The sequence below is a fragment of the Lutra lutra genome, chromosome 1 (assembly GCF_902655055.1).
Source record: "Lutra lutra chromosome 1, mLutLut1.2, whole genome shotgun sequence".
Classification (NCBI taxonomy): domain Eukaryota; kingdom Metazoa; phylum Chordata; class Mammalia; order Carnivora; family Mustelidae; genus Lutra; species Lutra lutra.
The window spans coordinates 122,502,294-122,523,204 of record NC_062278.1 but is presented as its reverse complement, the minus strand read 5'-3'; the positions used below and the strand labels follow the sequence as shown (position 1 = coordinate 122,523,204).

At 39.4% G+C, this 20,911-nt stretch overlaps 1 protein-coding gene across 1 annotated transcript in view; it reads right to left on the bottom strand.

Moving 5' to 3' along the window:
• Nucleotides 1-20,911, bottom strand: part of HACD2 (3-hydroxyacyl-CoA dehydratase 2) — a 121,973-nt gene that overhangs the window by 68,674 nt on the left and 32,388 nt on the right. The window contains exon 3 of the mRNA XM_047735219.1: nt 17,101-17,119. Within this exon, the coding sequence (XP_047591175.1) occupies nt 17,101-17,119 (19 nt within the window). The remainder of the gene's footprint in view (nt 1-17,100; nt 17,120-20,911) is intronic.

Genomic DNA, 20,911 nt, shown 5'->3' with positions numbered 1-20,911 from the left:
CACCAGACCTACCTACCCACTAACCTAGGCATCTGGCCAGTGTGCCCGACTCCAGCAGCAAGCTCCTATACAGACCCCCATTAGTCAGCCTGCCCAGAATCTCTGACCAGGTACACTGGTAGAGGGCTTTCCCTGTCAAAGCCAGGAAAAACACAGGAAAAAATGACTAATTCTTCAAATGCACAGACATCAATGCAAAGGGTCATGAATAATCAGAAAACACGACAACATCAAAATAACAAGATAAAGTACCAATAATTGACCCTAAAGAAATGGAGAATTATGAACTGACTGGAAAAGAACTCAAAATAATCATTACTTTAAACATAAATGGATTAAAGTCTACAATGAAAAGACAGACTGCATGGATAGAAAGAAAGATTCAACTATCTGCTGCCTACAAGAGACTTGCTTTAGCTTTAAGGGTGAGAGTGAAGGTAGATATTCCATGCAAATGGAAACTAAGAGTGCCAAAATGTATCAAATAGACTTTAAGTCAAAAACTGTCACAAGAGACAAAGACCACCATATAATGATAAAGGAATAAATTCATCAAGAAGATATAACAACTGTAAATATACGCACACCCAACATTAGAACATCTAAATATATAAAGCAAATAATAACAGAACTGGAAAGAGAAATAGATAGTAATACAGTAAGAGTAGAGGACTTCAATATCTCACTTTCAACAATGATCGATCATCGTGACAGGTATCAGTAAGAGAGCAGAGAATAGTTACAACACCGTAGACCAAATGGTCCACATATACGTATACAGAACATTCTATCCAGCAGAATACACATTCTTTGCAAAGTGCACATGGAACATTCTCCAGATTAGATAATAAGTTAGGTCACAAAACAAGTCTTAAAAATTTAAGAAGACTACAATCATATTAAGTATCTTTTTTGACCACAATGGTATGAAACTAGAAACTAGCAACTTTTACAAAAGTAAAATTGGAAAATTAGAAACCAAAATGGAAATCAAAAAATATCTTGAGTCAAATGACAATGGAAACACAACATACCAAAACTTATGGGACACAGCAAAAGCAGTTCTAAAAGAGAAGTTTATAGCAATAATGCTTATATTACAAAAGAAGATCTCGAATAAACAACCTAACTTCATGGAACCAGAAAAAGAACAAACTAAGGCCAAAGTAAGCAGTAGGAAGGAAATAATAAAGATCAGAGCAGAAATAAATGAAATAGAGACTAGAAAGGTAACACAAAAGATCAATGAAATGAAGAGTTTGTTTTCTGCAAAGATAAAATTGACAAGCTTTTAGACAGACTAAGGGAATAAAAAAGGAAACCTCAAATAAATAATATTATAAATGAACAAAGAGAAAGCACAATTGGTATAATAGAAAGATAGAGGATCATAAGAAACCATGAACATTTATGTGCCAGCAAATTTGATAACCTAGAAATAATGGATAAATTCCTAGAATACTATTCACCAGGACTGAATTATATAGAAATAGAAAAATCTCAACAGACCAATAATGAGCAAAGAGAATGAATCAGTAATCAAGAACCTCCCAAAAAAAGAAAAGACCGGACTTGATGGCTTGGCTGGCAAATTCTACCGAACATTTAAAGGATAACAATACCTCTCAAATTTGTCCAAAAAACTGAACAGGAGGGAATACTTCCAAATTCATTTTATGAGGCCAGCATCATGCTGACACTAAAGCCAAGAAAGGAAACTGCAATAAAAGAAAATTACAGGCCAAAATCCCTCATGAACACAGATGTATAAATACTCAACAAAATACTAGCAAGGCAAATTCAACAGCAAAAGTGGGACTTACCTTTAGGATGAAAGAATGGTACAACAGATGCAAATCAATAAATGTGATATTAAGAAAATGAAGCATAAAAATTGTATGATAATCTCAATAGATGCAGAAAAGCATCTGACAAAATTCAAAAGCTTTTCATGATAAAAACTCTCAACAAATTAGGTATAGAAGAAATGTATCTCAAATAATAAAGGCAATATATGACAAGCCCACAGTTAACATCATACTCAATGGTGAAAGCTGAAAGCTTTTCCTCTAATATGAGGAAGAAGACAAAGATGCCCCTTCTTACCACTTCTATTTACTAGAGTACTAGGAAAAGCCAGAGCAATTAGGAAAGAAAAAAAAATAAAAGGCATCCAAGTCAGAAAGGAAGAAGCAAAATGGTCTATGTTTGCAAACGACATGGTCTTATATATTAAAAAAAAATTAGAGACTCTACCAAAAACCTGTTAAAACTAATAAATGAATTCAGTAAGGATGTAAGATATAAATTCAACATACAAAAATCTGTTGCATTTCTATACACTAACAACAAACTATCTGAAAAAGAAATTTTTTTAAAAATCCCATTTGTAATAGCATAAAAAAACTCGGTATAATTTTAACCAAGGGGATGAAAGATCTACAATTATAAATCTATAATTTATAAAAATTATAAAACACTGATGAAAGAAATAAAGACACAAATAAATGGAAAGATATCCTATGTCTGTGGATTGGAAGAATACTGTTAAAATGTCCATACTACTCAAAGCTATCTACAAGATTCAATGCAATTCCTACCAAAATTCCAATGGCATTTTTTTTTTTTTACAGAAATAGAAAAAAAAATTCTAAAACTTATAAGGAACCTTAAGAAGACCCCAAATAGCCAAAGCAATCCTGAGCAAAACGAACAAAGCTAGAGTTTTTTATTTCAAAATGTACTTCAAAGCTACAGTAATCAAAACATCATGGTATGAAAACAAAAACAAAACATCAGCATGGTATAGTCATATAAATAGACACATAGACCAAAGTATCAGAATAGTGAGTGAGTCCAGAAATAAAGCCATATACATATGGTCAAGTGATCTTTGAAAAAGGTGCCAAGAACACACAATGGGGAAAGGATTCAGTAACAGTGTTGAGAAAATTGGATAGCCACATGCAGAAGAATGAAACTGGACCTCTATCTCACACTATACACAAAAATCAACTCATAATTAATTAAAGACTCAAATGTAAGATCCAAAACTATAAAGCTACTAGAAGAAAACATAGGGAAAAAGCTCCTTCACATTGATATGGACAATTATTTTTTGGATACTTTTTAGTTCCATGCAATCCCATTTGTCTATATTTTGTCACCTGTACTAAAAAGCTTCTGCATAACAAAGGAAACAATCAACAGAATGATGAGACAACCTATGAAATAAGACAATATATTTGTAAATCATACATTTGATAAGGGGTTAAGAACCAAAATATATAAGGAACTCAAACAATTCAATACCAAGAAAACAAGTACACAATTAGAAAATGGGCATCATGTCACTTATAGGAGGAATCTAAAACAGTTGAACTCATATAAGCGGAAAATAGAATGACAGTTGCCAAGAGCTGGGGAGATGGGGGAAATGGGGAGATATTGGTGAAAAGGTACAAAGTTTCAGATATGCAGGATGAATAAGTTCTGGAGAACTAACGTACAGCATGGTGCCTATAGTTAATAATACTATATTGTACAATTGAAATTTTCTAAGTAGATCTGAGTAGATTTTAAATGTTTTGCTACCAAAAAAACTATGTGAAATGATTAATTAGCTTAATTGTAGTAATCATTTAACAGTATATGAATATATTAAACCCTCATACTGTATACTGTAAACATATACCATTTTTATTTGTCAATTATACATTAATAAGAGTGAGAAAAAAAATTCTTAAGGCTTTCAGGGAAAAAGACCAAATAACTTAAAAGAGCAAAATAATTAGTTGGCATCAGACGACTCAAGAGAAACATACAGGCAAGGCAATAATGGAGCAGCATTTTTAAGAAATCCAAGAGAAGAAAATTGTGAACTGGTGATTTTACATCTAAACGGGTCCTCCAAATATCAAGGCTACAGAAAAAGTCTTAAGCATGTACAAGCTAGAGGAATACTGTGCCCACAAGCCTTTCTTGAGAAGCTACTTTTTGGGAAGGGCAATCTGACACCGGCCCTGAGCGTTCCTGCACATTTCTGTTGGGTAAGCCAAAAAGGAAAGGCTCTGAAGACTTTCTACCCAGGTCGCTTCTTACGTTCTTGTCTGCATGGAGTACCTGTGAGGAGTAAGGAAGCATCTACTCAAAAGCAAAGAGCAAGCTGCTTCCACTCACTATGAAAACAGTAAATTCCCAAGCTCCATGTTCCTCCACTGCGTGCTCTTCATAGCCACTGGTCACAAACAAGCCTCCTGGCTTACGAGTGGGGTGCTAACTGAGACAGCCCTCACAGTCCCTGACACTGCTAGAGCTGAGTTTCCTCCAACTAAAAGGTGATAGGACAATGAGTATTTAGCATATTTAAGAACAGATAAGACCAAGACAAAGGGGAAGACAAGGCAGAAGAAATATAGATATATATCCCATGTTTAGACAAAGCAAAAATAATGTAATTTAAAAAGCTGGGAGAAGAAAGGAGTGGGAAAGATGGAAAGACAGGGGCCAGAGGCAGGGGGCAAGACACAGCTTTAGAAATTGAGAAACGAGGTCACAGAAGTGTAAATAAGAAAACAGAGAACGAGGGGCACGTGGGTGGCTCAGTCAGTTACGTCAGTTAAGCAGCTGCCTTCAGTTCAGGTCATGATCATGGGATCTAGTCCCTCACCGGGCTACTTGCTCAGCAAGGAGCCTGCTTGTTCCTCTGCTGCTCTGCCTGCCACTCCCCCTGCTCGTGCTCTCTCTCTGTCTTTCCGGCAAATAAATAAAATCTTAAAAAAAAAAAAAAAAAGAAAGAAAACAGAGAACGAAGGGCCTTTAAAAAGGTATAAACACAGGGGCACCTGGGTGACTCAGTCAGTTAAGCAGATGACTCTTGATTTCAGCTCAGGTCATGATCTCAGGGTCATAAGATGGAGCCCCACATCAGGCTCTGTGCTGAGCATGGAGCCCGCTTAAGCTTCTCTCTCCCTCTACCTTCTGCTCATATGCTCTCTCTCTCTCTGTCAAATAAAGAAATCTTAAAAAAAAAAAAAAGGTATAAATGCAAAGGTAACCATTACAACAAAACCTTCTAAATACTAAAGCAAATAAAAGAACAAAAACAAAGCAAACACATCATGTAGGTAAACATAGCAAATATTACATGAGATATGTGGCAATCATAACTTCAGTGTGACAGAGTAAGTCCAAATATCTCTCATAACAGTAACTTATCAAAGGAAAGAGATTTTCAGACCGGCTCACAAAACAAGACTCAACCTCTGATTAATACAAAATGATACAGAAAGGCTGCAAAAGAAGACATTTTTTAGTGCTAAAGGTCACAATTCATAATGAAGATTTAACAATTACATGCATCAGAGGTAGTTTAGCAAAGGTAGTTGCTAAAGCAGAAGCTATAGGAGAAAGAAGGAAAATCAGAAACACATTAATAATTAGAGGTTTTAATATTCTCAATCTCAGAGCAAAACAGATCATGTAGACAAAGAATAAGGATACAGAAGATCTAAAAAGAAAAAATTCCCAAGTGACCTTATGTATAAATACTGAATTTTACACCTTGATAGTAAATATGAAGTAGGAAGAGTGTATTTCTTCAAAATTGGTTGTGGAGAAAAACTGATCTGGCAATTATTTTATTTTATTTTTTTTATTAAGTAAAGAACATCATGAATGTCAAACTGGAAGTCCTAGCTATTGCAGTTAAGAAAAACCAACAAACCCTGTAAAGTATACAGATTGGAAATGAAGAAATAAAATTGTTTTCATTCACAGATGACATGACTGTCTATGCAAAAATTCCCCAAAAATCTATAAAATCACTCCTGGAACAAATAAAAAAACATAGCGAGGTTGCAGGGTACGAGGCTAATATAGGAAAGTCCACTGCTTTCATACATACTAGCAGTGAACAACTGTAATTTGAATTTAAAAGGGCCATTTATAATAACATCAAAAAAAGGAAATACTTAGGTATAAATCTAACAAAACAATTTGTATGCAGAAAGCTACAAAACAATGATGAAAGAAATCAAAGAAAAACTAAATAAATGAAGAGGTATTCCCTATTTGTGAGCCAAAAGACTCAATATTCTTAAGATCTCAGTTCTTTCCAACTTGATCTACAGATTCAACACAATCTCATACAAATTCTCAGGAATCTATTTTATAGAAATTAACATACTGATTCTAAAGTTTACATAGAAAAGTAAAAGACCCATACAATACTGAAGAAAGAACAAAGCTGGAGGAATTATACTACTGAATTTCAAGATTTACTATAATCAAGACAGTGTGCTATAGACAAAATAATAAGACGCAGATCAAGAGAATACAACAGAAGGGTGCCTGCGTGGCTCAGTAGGTTAAAGCCTCTGCCATCGGCTCAGGTCATGATCCCAGAGTCCTGGGATCGAGCCCTACATCGGGCTCTCTGCTCAGCAGGGAGCCTGCTTCCTCCTCTCTCTCTGCCTGACTCCCTGCCTACTTGTGATCTCTCTCTGTCAAATAAGTAAATTAAATCTTAAAAAAAAAAAAAAGAGAGAATACAACAGAGAGCCCAGAAATAGACCAATACAAATACAATCAACTAATATTTGACAAGAACCTGGACATAGACTAGGTGTCTTTTACAAAAATTAACTCAAAACAGATCATAGACTTATCTGTAAAATGCAAAACTATAAAATGTCTCGAAGAAAACCTACATGAACTTGGGTTTGGTGATGAATTTTTAGATACAACATCAAAAGCAAGATCTATGAAAACACAACAGTAGTTAAGCTAGACTTTATTAAAATTAAAAACCTGTGGAGTGCCTGGGTGGCTCTGCCTTCAGCTCAGGTCATGGTCCTGGAGTCATGGGTTCGGTCCCCACATTGGGCTCTCCGCTCAGTGGAGAGCCTGCCTCTCCCTCTCCCTTTGCCTACCATTCCCCCTCCTCACTCTCTCTCTTTCTCTCAGTCGAATAAATACATACAAATATTTAAAATTTAATAAATAAATAGAATTAAAAACTTGTGCTTTGTGAAAGACTCTATTAAGAGAATGAAGAAAAAAGTCACAGACTGGGAGAAAATATTTGCTAAATATATATCTACATATGTACCCAAAATATAATAATGCTTTTTTTTTTTTAAGATTTTATTTATTCACTTGACTGACAGAGCACTAGCAGGCAGAGCAGCCGGCAAAGGGAGAGGGAGGAGCAGGCTCCCTGCTGAGTGGAGAGCCTGACATTCCAGGACCAGAGGATCATGACCGGAGCTGAAGGTAGACACTTAACTGAGCCACCCAGGCACCCCTATAGTAAGAGTTCTTAAATCTCAACAAGAAAACAGATGACCCAATTACAAAATGGGCAAAAGATCTGAATAGATACCTCATCAAAAAACACACATAGATCGTAAATAATATGAAAAGATATGCAACATCATTTGTCATTCAAGAAATGAATATTAAAACAAAAGATACCATTACATACATATTGGAATAGCTAAAACCCACAATACTAATTGCAGATTAGTAATGATGCAGAGCAATGGGCACTTTCATTACTGATGGGAATGTTAAGTGGCACTGCCATTCTGGAAGACAATTTGGCAGATTCCTACAGAGTTAAACACAGTCCTATGACACAATCTACTGATTTGAAAACGCAAAAATTATTTTTTTGTGTGTACATGATACCAGCACATGAATATTTACAGCATCTTTATTCATAATCATTCCAAATTGGAAGCAACCAAGATGTTCTTCAATAAATGAACGGATAAACAAACCTGTACATCCATACAACGGAATACTATTCAGAGATCAAAAGGAATGAGCTATTAAGCCATACAAAGACATGGATAAATCTTAAATGCAGATTGTTAAAAGAACATAGTGAGAAAGAAACTATTATTGACAGAAAAAAATTACTGGAAAGACATTTGCCATGAATGGAGAAGAAAACAATCCTCTCTCAGGAAAGCTGTACAGAGCTATAAAAAAAAGACATACCACTTTCATACAAATATTCCTAAGTATTCTTGTTCCATTTATTATTTATTTAGCCATTCAACGCCTGCCACAGAGTCATAAATCAAATAATTCTTTTGCTAAAGAGAACTCAAACTTTCCCCTTTTGGCTCAATGGAATTTACTCAACTCAGTCACTAGATGGTGTTTCCAGTTTCCTTGAACTAAACTTGCTTTTGAAGCTAAGAACATAAATGAAAGGTTTATCGACTTTAGACTGTCTCAAGCCATCTCACCAAAGAACTTCTGAGAAAAAAATTCTTCTTTTGGCCTGGCTTTTAATGAAGCAAATTAAGCTTATTTTTAATTTTAAAGATACTATGGGGGGCGCCTGGGTGGCTCAGTGGGTTGAGCTGCTGCCTCCGGCTCAGGTCATGATCTCAGGGTCCTGGGATCGAATCCCGCATTGGACTCTTTGCTCAGCAGGGAGCCTGCTTCCCTATCTCTCTCTCTCTCTGCCTGCCTCTCCGTCTACTTGTGATCTCTCTCCATCGAGTAAATGAATAAAATCTTAAAAAAAAAAAAAAGATACTATGGTGCCTTAAAAATATATATTTATATGATAATTTCCTTCAGGGTAATGAAGAAAGTTTCAGTTTTTCATTACCTCTGATATCCAGAAAAACATCCATTTCTCTTTTTTTCTGGTACTTGATCATTCCTCAGTTTTAGCTATTGATTCATTACTATCTATTTTTATTAGAAGTCCTCCAGAAGATCTGCCAAGAGAAAAATCTCCTAACTGATACAAGGGTACCATCTAGTGATAACTATGGGTAAATGCATACCATAGAAAATGTGTGTGCTCATCTCCTATTTCAATTCTGCTTCAAGATGTGGCTTTCAAAATGCATCGAGCGGAAAAATTCCTGAAACTACAGTGCTTGAAACAGTACTGTTTAAATAGTTTCCTAATACTAATACATAGGTACATTGAAAGATCTAGCCTACCCTTCTTTTCTATCACTACTCAGATAACTGAAATTCATCTCTGAAGCTACATTAGTTTCATGGAATGTCAGAACATCAAGTTACAGGGAATGTTAGAAATAATCTGTTACCTAGTTCAACCCCTAGTTTTCAGATGTGAAAACTAAAGTCTAAAGAGAGGACACCTGACTTGCCACAAAACTAGTAGAGTTTCCAGTAGGCCTGGTTTGCCTTAGCCTGGTTCCTGAAGGACCGGATGCTACAATATTATCTTCCAGAGAAGATACTTTAAATATCTCAGTAACAGGTTTCTATTCAAACCTAACCCCTAGTTGTTCCTACAAGGATGGCAGAGGGTAAAATTCCCCAATCAGGGCTCTCTTCATGGCTTTCCCTTCTGAACCCTGACAGGGCACAGAAGCCCTCAGAGATCAAGTTTTGCCTACCGATCATCAAGGCAGGAGCTGCTACAGCTCACTGAGTGCTGGCCACATGCCAGGCAGTGCATGTGAGCTCTGGATTAAGTCTCCCACCTGCCCTGCCTCAGGCACTTTGGTCTCCTAATGAACACGCTCTATTTCTCCTTTCCCTTCATCTCGGTACATTCACACGGAGCAAGGAACAACAGACGGAGCTGGGTGTTCCAGGCAGAGACTGCACGTACAAAATTATGGAGGTGTGAAAACACAAAGTTTATTCAGAGAACAAGTGTTTTAGCTTTGGGCACCAGGAGTAGAAGTTGCAGGTGCTAAAACTATCTGTCCTTCCTTCACTTCCTCTCTGGAGGGGACGAGGCAAAATTTGATCAGGAGGCAACAGAATGAATGAAGAGCCAAGGCAGAAGGAGACCAAGCTAGGCTGGTGTGTAGGGCTTGACTGATGTGGGAAAGATTATGGTTTGACCATGGCCATATGGTCTTCATATAGGCTCTGGATGTTAGGACATTGAGAAATGACTGTACCTAACAAGTGACAAAGGCAGAATTGCGAAGATGTGAGGGTTGACTTTGGCAACCTCCTATCCCGGTCTCTAACCCTCCTGCTGCTCCACAGAACTCTCCGAGGGGCGGGGGGGTGCCTTAGAAGCCTCCAGGCAGGGGAGATAGGATAGCCTGCTGGGAAAGGTTAAGTCCATTTTCCCCACCTCTAAAGGGCTCCTTCTCCCCTTTGCTACTGCCACCATGAAACATGCCTTCAGGCAGTTTAGTGAATCTGAACCTGAATCTAATTCTGAAATATTTTTATTCACTTTTGTGAGGGCATCAGAAAAATGGGCTGGAGAGGGGTGGGGGGTTCCCAAGGTTGAGCACAGAAAGAACAGGGTAGAAGACAGCAACTGTGTGACTGTGTCACCTCCCAGTAACAAAAGGGGAGGTAGATGACAGGATCTAGAGTTTGTACTTTGGGGATCTGGGTATTTTTATACTGTTTGTATTTTGATACGCATTCCCTTTCTTTTCTTCTTCGCTATTTGATGAAGTTCATTTAAAAAAATGTCAACTAGGGGGTGCCTGGGTGGCTCAGTGGGTTAAGCCTCTGCCTTCGGCTCAGGTCATGATCTCAGGCTCCTGGGATTGAGTCCGCATTGGGCTCTCTGCTTGGCAGGGAGCCTGCTTCCTCCTCTCTCTCTCTGCCTGACTCTCTGCCTCCTTGTGATCTCTCTCTGTCAAATAAATAAAATCTTAAAAAAAAATGTCAACTAACCTAAGTGGAACCAAAGAAAGCAGTTTTTATTCACAGCCATACCCCTGTGGACTGGGCAGGTATAGGGATGGGAAGGAAATTCCAGGTATGCGAATCCAGAGGAATTATCCTTCCCCTCCAGGATGCTTTCTTTCCAAAATTCTCTTCCACTATAATAATATGGAGGGTTCTGGGTCTGGTTTTAATAATATGTGGTGACAGTTCCCCCTCACTATACTGCACTGTAAGTAACCGCTAAAAGTTTGACCCTGTCAAAGTGGGGGGGGGGGGGTAGAAGTGTTATAGTTTAACGAGGATTTAATTCACTCTAATTGGTGGAAGGGAAAAGATTTCTAATAGGAGATGTGGTCTTTGGTGCTCATCTCCCCAGTAGCTGCTCCTTTTCCTCCCTGGCACCACTTGTTACCTAATAAAGTCAGGTGTGAAGCCACATCCTACCTACTAAATATTAATACAATTGCAAATTTCTTAAAATTCACTTTTTAAAAATAAGTAAATAAAAGAAAAAGTGTCATTAGTTTGAGAGAGGAGTGCAAGCTGGCCCATACAGTAAATATTTGAAATCACAGATCCAGAATATCTTAGTAAAAAGGCTCTGTCCTTGTCTGTTGAGGTTATCAAAGTGCTAATACTCAACATTAGACATAATACCCTCTGGGCTATGACTGAGTTTGTTTTACACTTTTCAATCAGAAGACAACTTCCAAAGTTATTGATATTGAAAGTATAATTTCTGACATGAAGGTTAAAACCAGTGCACCATGTCTCACCAAGAGTATCTTCAGCTCCAGTCCCTCTACCTTTACTTTCCATCCCAACAAAAAAGGAGAAGCACCCGCCAGAGTTAGCTGAGAGCCCACCCCATGTCCCATATACCTCTTCCACATCTAATCTGAAGCACAACATGGGAAAACAGGTAATGACTTCCTTCAGCACAAACTGGCCCACATGAATAAAGAAACCAGAACTATTCTCTATGGCCTTATAAAAGACAGGTCTCAAGTGGTTTTTTGTTGTTGTTGTTGTTCTTTTTAATTTCTCATTTCCAAAAAGAAAAATGTTGCATAAACATAAAGCACTACAGACCTTGGGTTGAGGGCTGCAACCACAACTTTTAAGAAATACCTGTCTCAGAGAAAAGCAAATACTGCATTATCTCACTCATATATGGATTCTGAAAAAAAGAAACCCCAAACCAAACCCACAGATAGAGGACAGACTGGTGGTGGCCAGAGAGTGGGGGTGGAGGAAATGGGTGAAGGCAGTCAAGAGACGCAAACTTCCAGTCAGAAGATAAGTAAGTCCTGGAAAAGTAATGTATACCATGGTAACTATAGTTAGTACTGTATTTTATATTTGAAAATTACTAAGAGAGTCATCTTAAAAGTTCTCATCACAAGAAAAAGAGCTTATAACTATGTGAGGTTATGGGCATGAACTAAATTTATTGCGGTCATCGTTTGGCAATGTATACATTTATCAAATCATTATGTTGTACATCTAAAACAAATACAGTGTTAGATATCAATTATATCCTACTTAAAAAAAGAATACATCCCCAATACATGTTCAAAACCACCCCCCCAACCCCAAAAAAGAACTCTTGTTTCTACATTACCAATGGAGAACAAACCACCAACTCTGAAATAATTGGGGCATGGGAAACCTTTTGCATGGACAGAAGGCTTGACTTCTCACAGAAATGAGCCCCTCAGACAGAATTTTTACTTATTGTTTCTGGAAGCTATGTTTACCCGGTTGCACTGTCACAACTATGAACTAGAAGCAGCTCTAACTTACACTAGGAATAAGTGGTCCTGAAGCACTCACTTACATAGAAATTTTAATTTAAGAAAACTAAGAATATGGAAAAGTTATGCTTATATAAATATTAAATATCACATTATGGACAGTAACTCAATGTTGCTTTAGTTAATAATCACAGATCCCATTTTGGGGGGGCAGTTTTCAGCATTGCCATGTTTTAGGCACTATGCTAAGTATTTCTCATGCATGTCCCTTTCATTTGCACAATGACCCTATGAGGTGGGCACCATCCCCCTCTAGTTGATGAAGAAACAAGGTGCAGAGCAACTGAGTCACTTCCTGAAGTCACACCACTAATAATTAACCAGGTCTGACGAAGGTCCAGACTTTTCACCTATAGTGCATAAACTAAACAGTATGTAAAATCGGGCTCCAAAACAAGTTTTTTGTTTTGTTTTGTTTAAGATTTTATTTATTTATTTGACAGAGACACTGAGAGAGGGAACACAAGCAGGGCGAGGAGAGGGAGAAACAGGCTCCCCTCTGGGCAGGGAGCCCAATGCGGGGCTCGATCCTAGGACCCTGGGATTATGATCTGAGCCGAAGGCAGATGCTTAATGACTGAGCCACCTAGGCGCCCCATTCTTATTTTTTAAAAGAACTGAAAGCACTTTGAAACAACTGTTGGAAAACGTCACCAGGATTTGGTAAGATTATGATCAAATGTTCACTGAGCTCCCAGTAGGCACCCTGTATTGCTAGATTCTGGGATACAGAAATCAGTAAGAAATAGTTCTCATTTCTCAAAAAATTCAGTGATGTTGGTGGGGGACACAGGTACAGTGATAGACCATAATACATGACAGAAAGTATAACAACAGGGAGATATAGGATATTACAGAAAGATGAGGAATGGTACTTAATCTAGCCAGCGTGTGGCAGGAAGTTTACTGGAGGAAGAATGGTGAAGAGTTGCCAGCCGAAGAGGGTGGGCTGCTCATCCCAGACAGAGAGCAGAACCTGGCATGGACTAGAGGCAGGAAGTAGGGCAATAGTACGGTAACAGGCGAGACTTGCAAAAAGGTCTGGGTGGTTGAAGCACGGAGTGAGAGGCAAGGTACAGGTAAGGCTGGGGAGGCGGGCAGGGTCCAAATCATGAAGAAGTTGAAATGAGTGAAGGGTTTTAAGCAGGGAAACAAGCTCAGAATTATCCTTTAGGGGCACCTGGGTGGCTCAGTGGGTTAAGCCTCTGCCTTCGGCTCACATTATCTCAGGGTCCTGGGATCGAGCTCCACATCAAGCTTTCTACTCCGCAGGGAGCCTTCTTCCCCCTCTCTCTCTGCCTGCCTTTTTGCCTACTTGTCATCTCTCTCTCTCTGTCAAATGAATAAGTAAAATCTTTAAAAGAAAAAAAAAAGAATTATCCTTTAACTAAATTAAATCCCTCACGGGCTATGTGAAGTATGGGCTTAGAGTCACACAGCCCAAGGTTCAACTCCTGGCTCTACAGCTTATTAACTGTGAACTTTGGCAAGATACAAAACCTTCTAAGGGGGTGCCTGGGTGGCTCAATTGGTTAAGCATCTGCCTTCAGCTCAGGTTGTGATCTCAGGGTCCTGGGATTGAGCTCACTGGGGAGTCTGCTTCTCCTTCTCCCTCTCCCCACTGCTTGTGCTTGTGTTCTCTCTCTCAAATAAATAAATAAAATCTTAAAAAAAAATTAAACCTCTAAGCTTTAGTCTTGTCACCTGTAAAATGGGGTGGGGGGTAAATGAGGTAACAAATATAAAGCACTGGAATACAGTAAATGCTCCATAAAGGGGAGCTATTATTATCGCTGATAATATTAAAAGACTAGAAGTTCAGGGAGACCCATAAGGGAGCCTAGATGAGGCACACTGAGGCCCTGAATAGCAATGAAAAAAACTGGACAATCTCAAACAGATGCAGGAAACAGAAATGATAAAATGTGATGACCACCTGGCTACGGGAGTAAGGGTGTGAGGGGAGGAAGAGTGGTCAGTGAGCTCTAGGTCTAGGTTGGGTGACTAAAGGCCGGTGCCTGGTGGTGCCCCTGACAAAGAGAGTTAGGGAGGCAGAACAAGCCTGAGAATCTGACTCATATGGAGGAGGAAGTGTGTGTTTGGAAGTAGATAGCCAGCAGGCAAAGGGATGATCCGGAGTCTAGGGTGCAGAGGAGGCTTGGAGCTAAAAGAAGGGGGTGTCACAAGTATCTCACAGCATGGGAAGAGAAGAGATCACCCACAGAGGGCATATTCAGTCAGAAGAGCAGTTAGGCCAGGCTCTCGGAAAACCCACAGTGAAGAGTCAAGGAGAGAAAGAAAAGCCCCCAAAGAAAGAAGAGAACCACAAAGTACAAGAAGAGCCACAACAGTTCAGTGTAATGGAAACTGAAGGAGCAGGACCTAATGGAGGGAGTCATCAGTAGTGCCCATGTAGTCGAGAAGTTCAGTAAGTTCCAAACATCCTCAGAATTTAGCAGAAACTGTTGCTGATTTTAGACCAAAGGGCACTTTTACTAGGACAAGGAGATACAATTGCTGGTCTAAGGTATTAACGGGAGTGAGGAAGTGGAAAGCGTCCACCGCAAATCTGGTAAAAGGGATAGAGAGGAATTAAGTAGTGGTAAGAGAGGAATGTAGGGTCAAAGATTAGGTTACAAATTATTTTTAGGATGGCGTACCCTGAGCATTTTGTGAGAAGGAAAAGGTGGATGACAGAGAGTGATGATGTGGGAGAGAGAATCACTGACAGAGCAAGGTCCTTGAGGAATTAAAAAGGAATTTTTAAGTATCCACTATGTGTCCAGGCACCATGCTAGGTCCTGGGGACACTTGTCCACAAACTATCAGAGCGGAGTGTGGCATGAACACCAGTCTGGAGCGCATCTGTCCAGAGGAGCTCAGAAGGGGGCCCATCTGACTGGGGCTTTCCTAAACCCAAGCTTGTGCCTGCTCACCTTTCTACTCTCATTGTCCAACCCCGTGGCTGGCACCAACCTGCCAGGCATTCGGTAATGTTCCTGATATGAATGAATACATAGACTGGTCAGAAACTTTATTTCTAGGGGCAGAAATTTTATAAAGAGGTATGAAAATACATTCTAAGAAAAAGGAAATTGGAGCACTAAAATATAATAAAACATGAATTAAAATGTAGCACACATGCTCAGAAAACATGCATCTACAGACAGCTGAAGGTTAGGAGAATGGGGAGAATGGAGCACAAGGTTTAATCACATGGAAAAGGCCTGAAATGGTTCTAGGACTCTCTCTGGCCAAATGTACCCCCTAATCTGCAAGCTTATGCTTAAAATTTATTTAACCATCTAAGAAGGGACAAAACTGTTCATCTCAAAATTGCAGATAAAGGATTAAAAAGGAAACGTGTGTGAAATGATACATCAGCTAAAACCACTTTACTGGTTATGTGACACAGCCCAGGTTCCATAACCTCTGAGAAAACAGACCGTGTGGCAGATGAGATCCCAAGCCCTTTTCAAATCTCTTGCTCAAAGGTTCTAAAGCAGTGCTTCTTAGCCTTTTGGGGATCACATACTCCTGTGGGAACCTAATGAAAGCTACATATTCTACCCAGCCACCCCTCAAATAAATATAGATACAAGCACACAAAATTCCGCAAATCATGAGAAACCCCTGACTGTAGACCTTCTTCCTAGCAGGAAATAAGCCGAGGTGCAGCTGTTTACAATGAAGATGCTTTGTCTTCCTTAAAATTAATGGAACCAGGTATCAGAGTGACCCTGCAAGACCTACAGGGGGTAGTTTGCTGCGTGTTCACCTATGTGTCCTTCTGAACCAAGCCTCCTCATCTCTGAACTCCACAGTGCCAAGCGCTGTGCCCTGAATATAGTAAGTACCCACTTAATTTGTGAATTAAGTCGAAAGAATCAAACATGGTTCTGGCGTTTTCAGACATTTGGTGCTTCCTGAGGTCAACTGCAAATCTTCCCTTTCAGAGACAAGTCTAAACTCACCTGAAACCACCATGGGCTTATTCTACAAAATCTGTCAAATTTCAGGAACTGATTTCTATTTGATTAGAAGGGTTTAGCCCACCCCAGACAAGGAAGCTGTACCTCAGTTCTGAAGCAGAATTTGATGACCCACCTCTTCCCCTCCCAAAGAAAACACACTTATTTGCTTTTTGTAGAAATTCCTAACGTTTATATAACTCTTTATACTTAGATTTTTCCAATCCCTCTTACCTTCATTCAGTATTCATTTGGGAGATGGCAATATATGTAGTACTCCATTTTAAACGTAAGAAAAGAGCATATAATATTTAAGTGATCACAGAGAGGGCTTTCCACATAGCCCAGAACAAGGACCCCAAGCCACATTTTAAAGAATATGCTAGTGCTTCTGTCATCCTTATAACAAGGTGAGAGGGGCCTCTTTACATTGACAGAATGAAACACCTGTGACATTTAATAAATTGTTCAATGATAACACCTAGTAGTACCTGTCATTTAAGAAACCAAAAGCCAGGCCAATGTAAACAATTTTATATACAATGATTAAATAGTTTTGTTTTTTCAATATTCAGTCATAATCAAATTGACCTATTATTTATGACTTTTTAAAAAAGCAGAGCCTACTGTATATAGTAGGGGGAAAATTCCATACTTACCTACTGCACAATGTAAAATCTAGAGAAAAAAAGGTGGGGGGGGAAGAATTAGTAAAGATCAATAACAACATATAGTTCCTATAAACTTTTCAGTATTAGACTTAAAAAACACACATTTCATTTTTAAACTTGGTTATTTAACAAAATGTACATTCTTATTTATTTTTGTTGTTCCTTTTTAGTTTGTGAATCTGTGGAAGATTTCCTAAGAAATAAATCTTACCCAGTAGTCTACCAGACGTCATGAATCTCTTCTACAATCATAAACTTCTAAGAGCAATAGGTATCCCTCTTCCATGGCCCATATTCTACAGAACAGAATGGTCACAGTCTACAAAACACAGAGTCAGAAGAGCCTTTGTTGGCTCTTCTTACCGGGCAGGCCCTTCAATGCAGATATTCATTCAACCTACAAAGCTCACAGTGAGACTCCATCTTGTCTCACTTGGTGACCTCATTACAGGCATTTTCCCAGTCCAATATGTGACCCTAGATTTCTTCATGCTCCAGACCCACACTGCAAACTGGCTTTGGACATCTCCATCTAGGTGTACTAGCAGCACCTCAAACATGGCACGCCTCTTCAAGAAACTCCCCTTTCCTTCCCTCATACTTGCTATGCTTTTTGATCATCAACCTCCCAGTCTCCCAAGTTCAGCTGTTCTCTTGTTCCCTGACCTACAAGTCCTACTAGTTTCTAAGTCCTACCAATACTTCTGGCATCAGTCTTCCCTGTTTTCATTTCCAGTGCCTTGGATGAGACTGCTACCTCCTTTCCTTCTCAGTGGTCATCCAAGTGGCCAATTAGGTTATTGTAAATTATCTTCTAATCCATCCTGTATATGGCATTGCTTTAACCCAGGTGGTGGTTTCGGTAAAGATAGAATCTAAGGAGCTGGGTTTGAGATGGTGGTGTAGCAAGACCTGAACTCACCTCCTCTGTGGATACAAATCTACAGCTAACTGTAGAATAATCCTTCCTAAAAGGGACCTGAAAGGTCAATGAACAGGAGCCTTCACAACAAAGAATAAAAAGATAGCAGCAGGATGGGAAAGAGGGGCAGAAACACAGACTGGCTAGGGAATAAAACAAACCCAGCTATGGTGGGTCACAATTGGGAGGGGCATCAAAATTATAGATTTTTCCCAGAGGATCAAAGGTACCTGAGTTCTATGTCTGGCACCCAAATCCTTAGATCCTGCACAGGAGAGACGAGCCCCCAAAACACTAGGCTCTGAAAATCAATATGAACCACCTTTACAAGGTCTATAAAGCTGCAGGAAATAGAAAACCTGATCTTAAAGGACCCATACACAGACTCACTCATCCCAGAAACCAGTGTAAAACATCAACTTGAAGCGTACATAGAGCACAGATTAAGGAGAATCATTTGCTAACCTTAAAAGCATCTGCCTGAAGAGGCAGGAAACAGCAGGGACTCACTCTGGAAACTGACACCAGTGGGAGCAATTTTTGCAATTCAAGTCTACCTTACTAATGTGGGTGCTGGTGGGCACCATTTTGGAATTCCTCTAAAATTCTAGTAACAGTGGGAATACCCTGCAGAGCACCCAGCCCACAGACTCCCTGCAGTAGCTGCAGATACCTGCAGCCCAACCAAGTGTCAGAGTAGCCCACCAACCACAGCCCCAGGCCCTGGCACAGCAGGAGGGCACGCACAGCCCACAAAGGAGACACCCCTTGAGCACCTGGTTTTGGTGACTGAGAGACTGTATTTCTGGGCCAAATAGTACCATAAGATCACTCATTCAAGACTGGGAGAGGTAGCTGACTTACCTCATCCAGAGAAACAGACACAAAGAGGCAAGATGAGACAGAGTAATATGTTCCAAAGAAAAGAACATGACAAAAATCTCAGAAAAAGAACCAAATGAATCACAGATAAGCAATCAGCCTGATTTAAAAAGTTCAAAGAAATTATCATATAGATGCTCAGTAAACTCAGTAGAAAACTGGTTGAACACAATGAGAACGTAAACAAAGATATAGAAAATTTACGAAAGTACCAAACAGAACTTTGAAAAATAAACTGGAAGGGTTCAAAAGCAGACTGGATGAAGTAGAAGAATGCATCAGCAAGCTGGAAGACAAAGCAAGGGAATTTGCCCAGAAAGAATAGCAAAATGAAACTAAAAAATTGAGACGAGTCAAACAGATAGAGGGGATGAAGAAGCTCAAACTTTCGGTTATAAAATAAATTAAGGATTCCAAACACCTACAAATCCAAGAGAAGAGAAGAAGAGCGGCAATTCTAGAAACAGAAAATCAACCACATTCTGAAAGGTAGGAACGGTGGAGAAGTGAATCCAAAGTGACGGGAAGATAGACCGTGGCAGGAGGGGCTGGCTCCCAGCAAGCAGCCGAGCAACAGAGCACAAAATCAGAACTTTTAAAAGTCTGATTCACTGAGGGACATTGCTCCAGAGGCTAAGCTGGGGTGAAGCCCAGGCGGGGACAGTGTGGTGTCAGGTCCCGCGGGGTCACAGAAGGTTCAGGGGTGTCTGAGTGTCCTAGAGCTCACAGGTATTAGAGCAGGGAAGCTGGCTATAGAGACAGAGCCAGGGAGTGAACTCTCAACTTGAGATTACCTTGAAACGTAATCCGTGGCACAGTAAGACCACTGCTCTGTGAGCAGGGACCCCACAAAAGCTGGGGAGAACCCCCCCACCAGAAGAGTGGCAGGGATCTGCTGGGTTTGGAGACTCCAGGCGGGGCTGTGTGCCACAGACACTTAGTCACAGGCTGGGTGAGCTTGGAGCACAACCGGAGGCCAGAGAGACAGGAGTGATTGAGCGCTTTTCTCTGAGGGCGCACTGAGGACGGGGGCCCTGAGCTCTTGGCTCTTCCGGGCCGGGGATTGGGAGGCCGCCATTTTCATTCTCGTCCTCCAGAACTCTATGGAAAGTGTTCAGGGAACAAAAGCTCCCAAAAGCGAGCCCATACGGATCACTTAGCCAGGCCCCTGGTAAGGGTGGTGCAATTCCGCCTCAGGCAAAGACACTTGAGAATCACTACAACAGGCCCCTCCCCCAGAAGATGTGGAAGAAATCAAGCCAAGACCAAGTTCACTTACCGAGGAGAACAGCAGAATTCCAGAGGAGGAGAAAGCAAAGCACAGAATTCATGGCTTTCTCCCCATGATTCTTTAGTCTTGCAAAGTTAATTAATTTTTTAATTTTATTTTTTTCTTATTCTAAATTTTTTTTTAACTTTTACTCTTTCCTCTTTTAACATTTTTAAACTAGTTTATCTTAACAACATCTTCCATAAATCTTTTCTGAACCTTCATTATTTAGTCATATTTTATCCTTCATTGTATCTAACTTTATATTTTGTATCCACATAGGGTTTTTTCTTCTAAAAAAAATCTGGGATACAACTTCTTCTAATAGATCAAAATATACTCTAAATCCAGCACAGGGCTTCGTTCTAGTCTACACCCTGAGCAAATTCTCTCTACTTTCATTTTCTTTATTCTCCCAACCAACTTATCAACTCCTTTTTTAGAGATTTTTTTTTTAAATTTTCATCTTTACAGTCATATTCCATCCCTTCATCAATTTTACCTTTATTTTGTGTATATACACACAAAATAAGGGTATATATGTATATATATACATATGTATACACACACACACACACACACACACACACACAAACACATCTATGTTTTTCATTCTTTAAAACTTTGAGAGGTAGTTTCTTCTAAGATACCAAAATACTCCCAAAATTAAGTGGGTGACTCTGTTCTATTCACCAGTCTAATATATATATTTTCTTTTTTATATT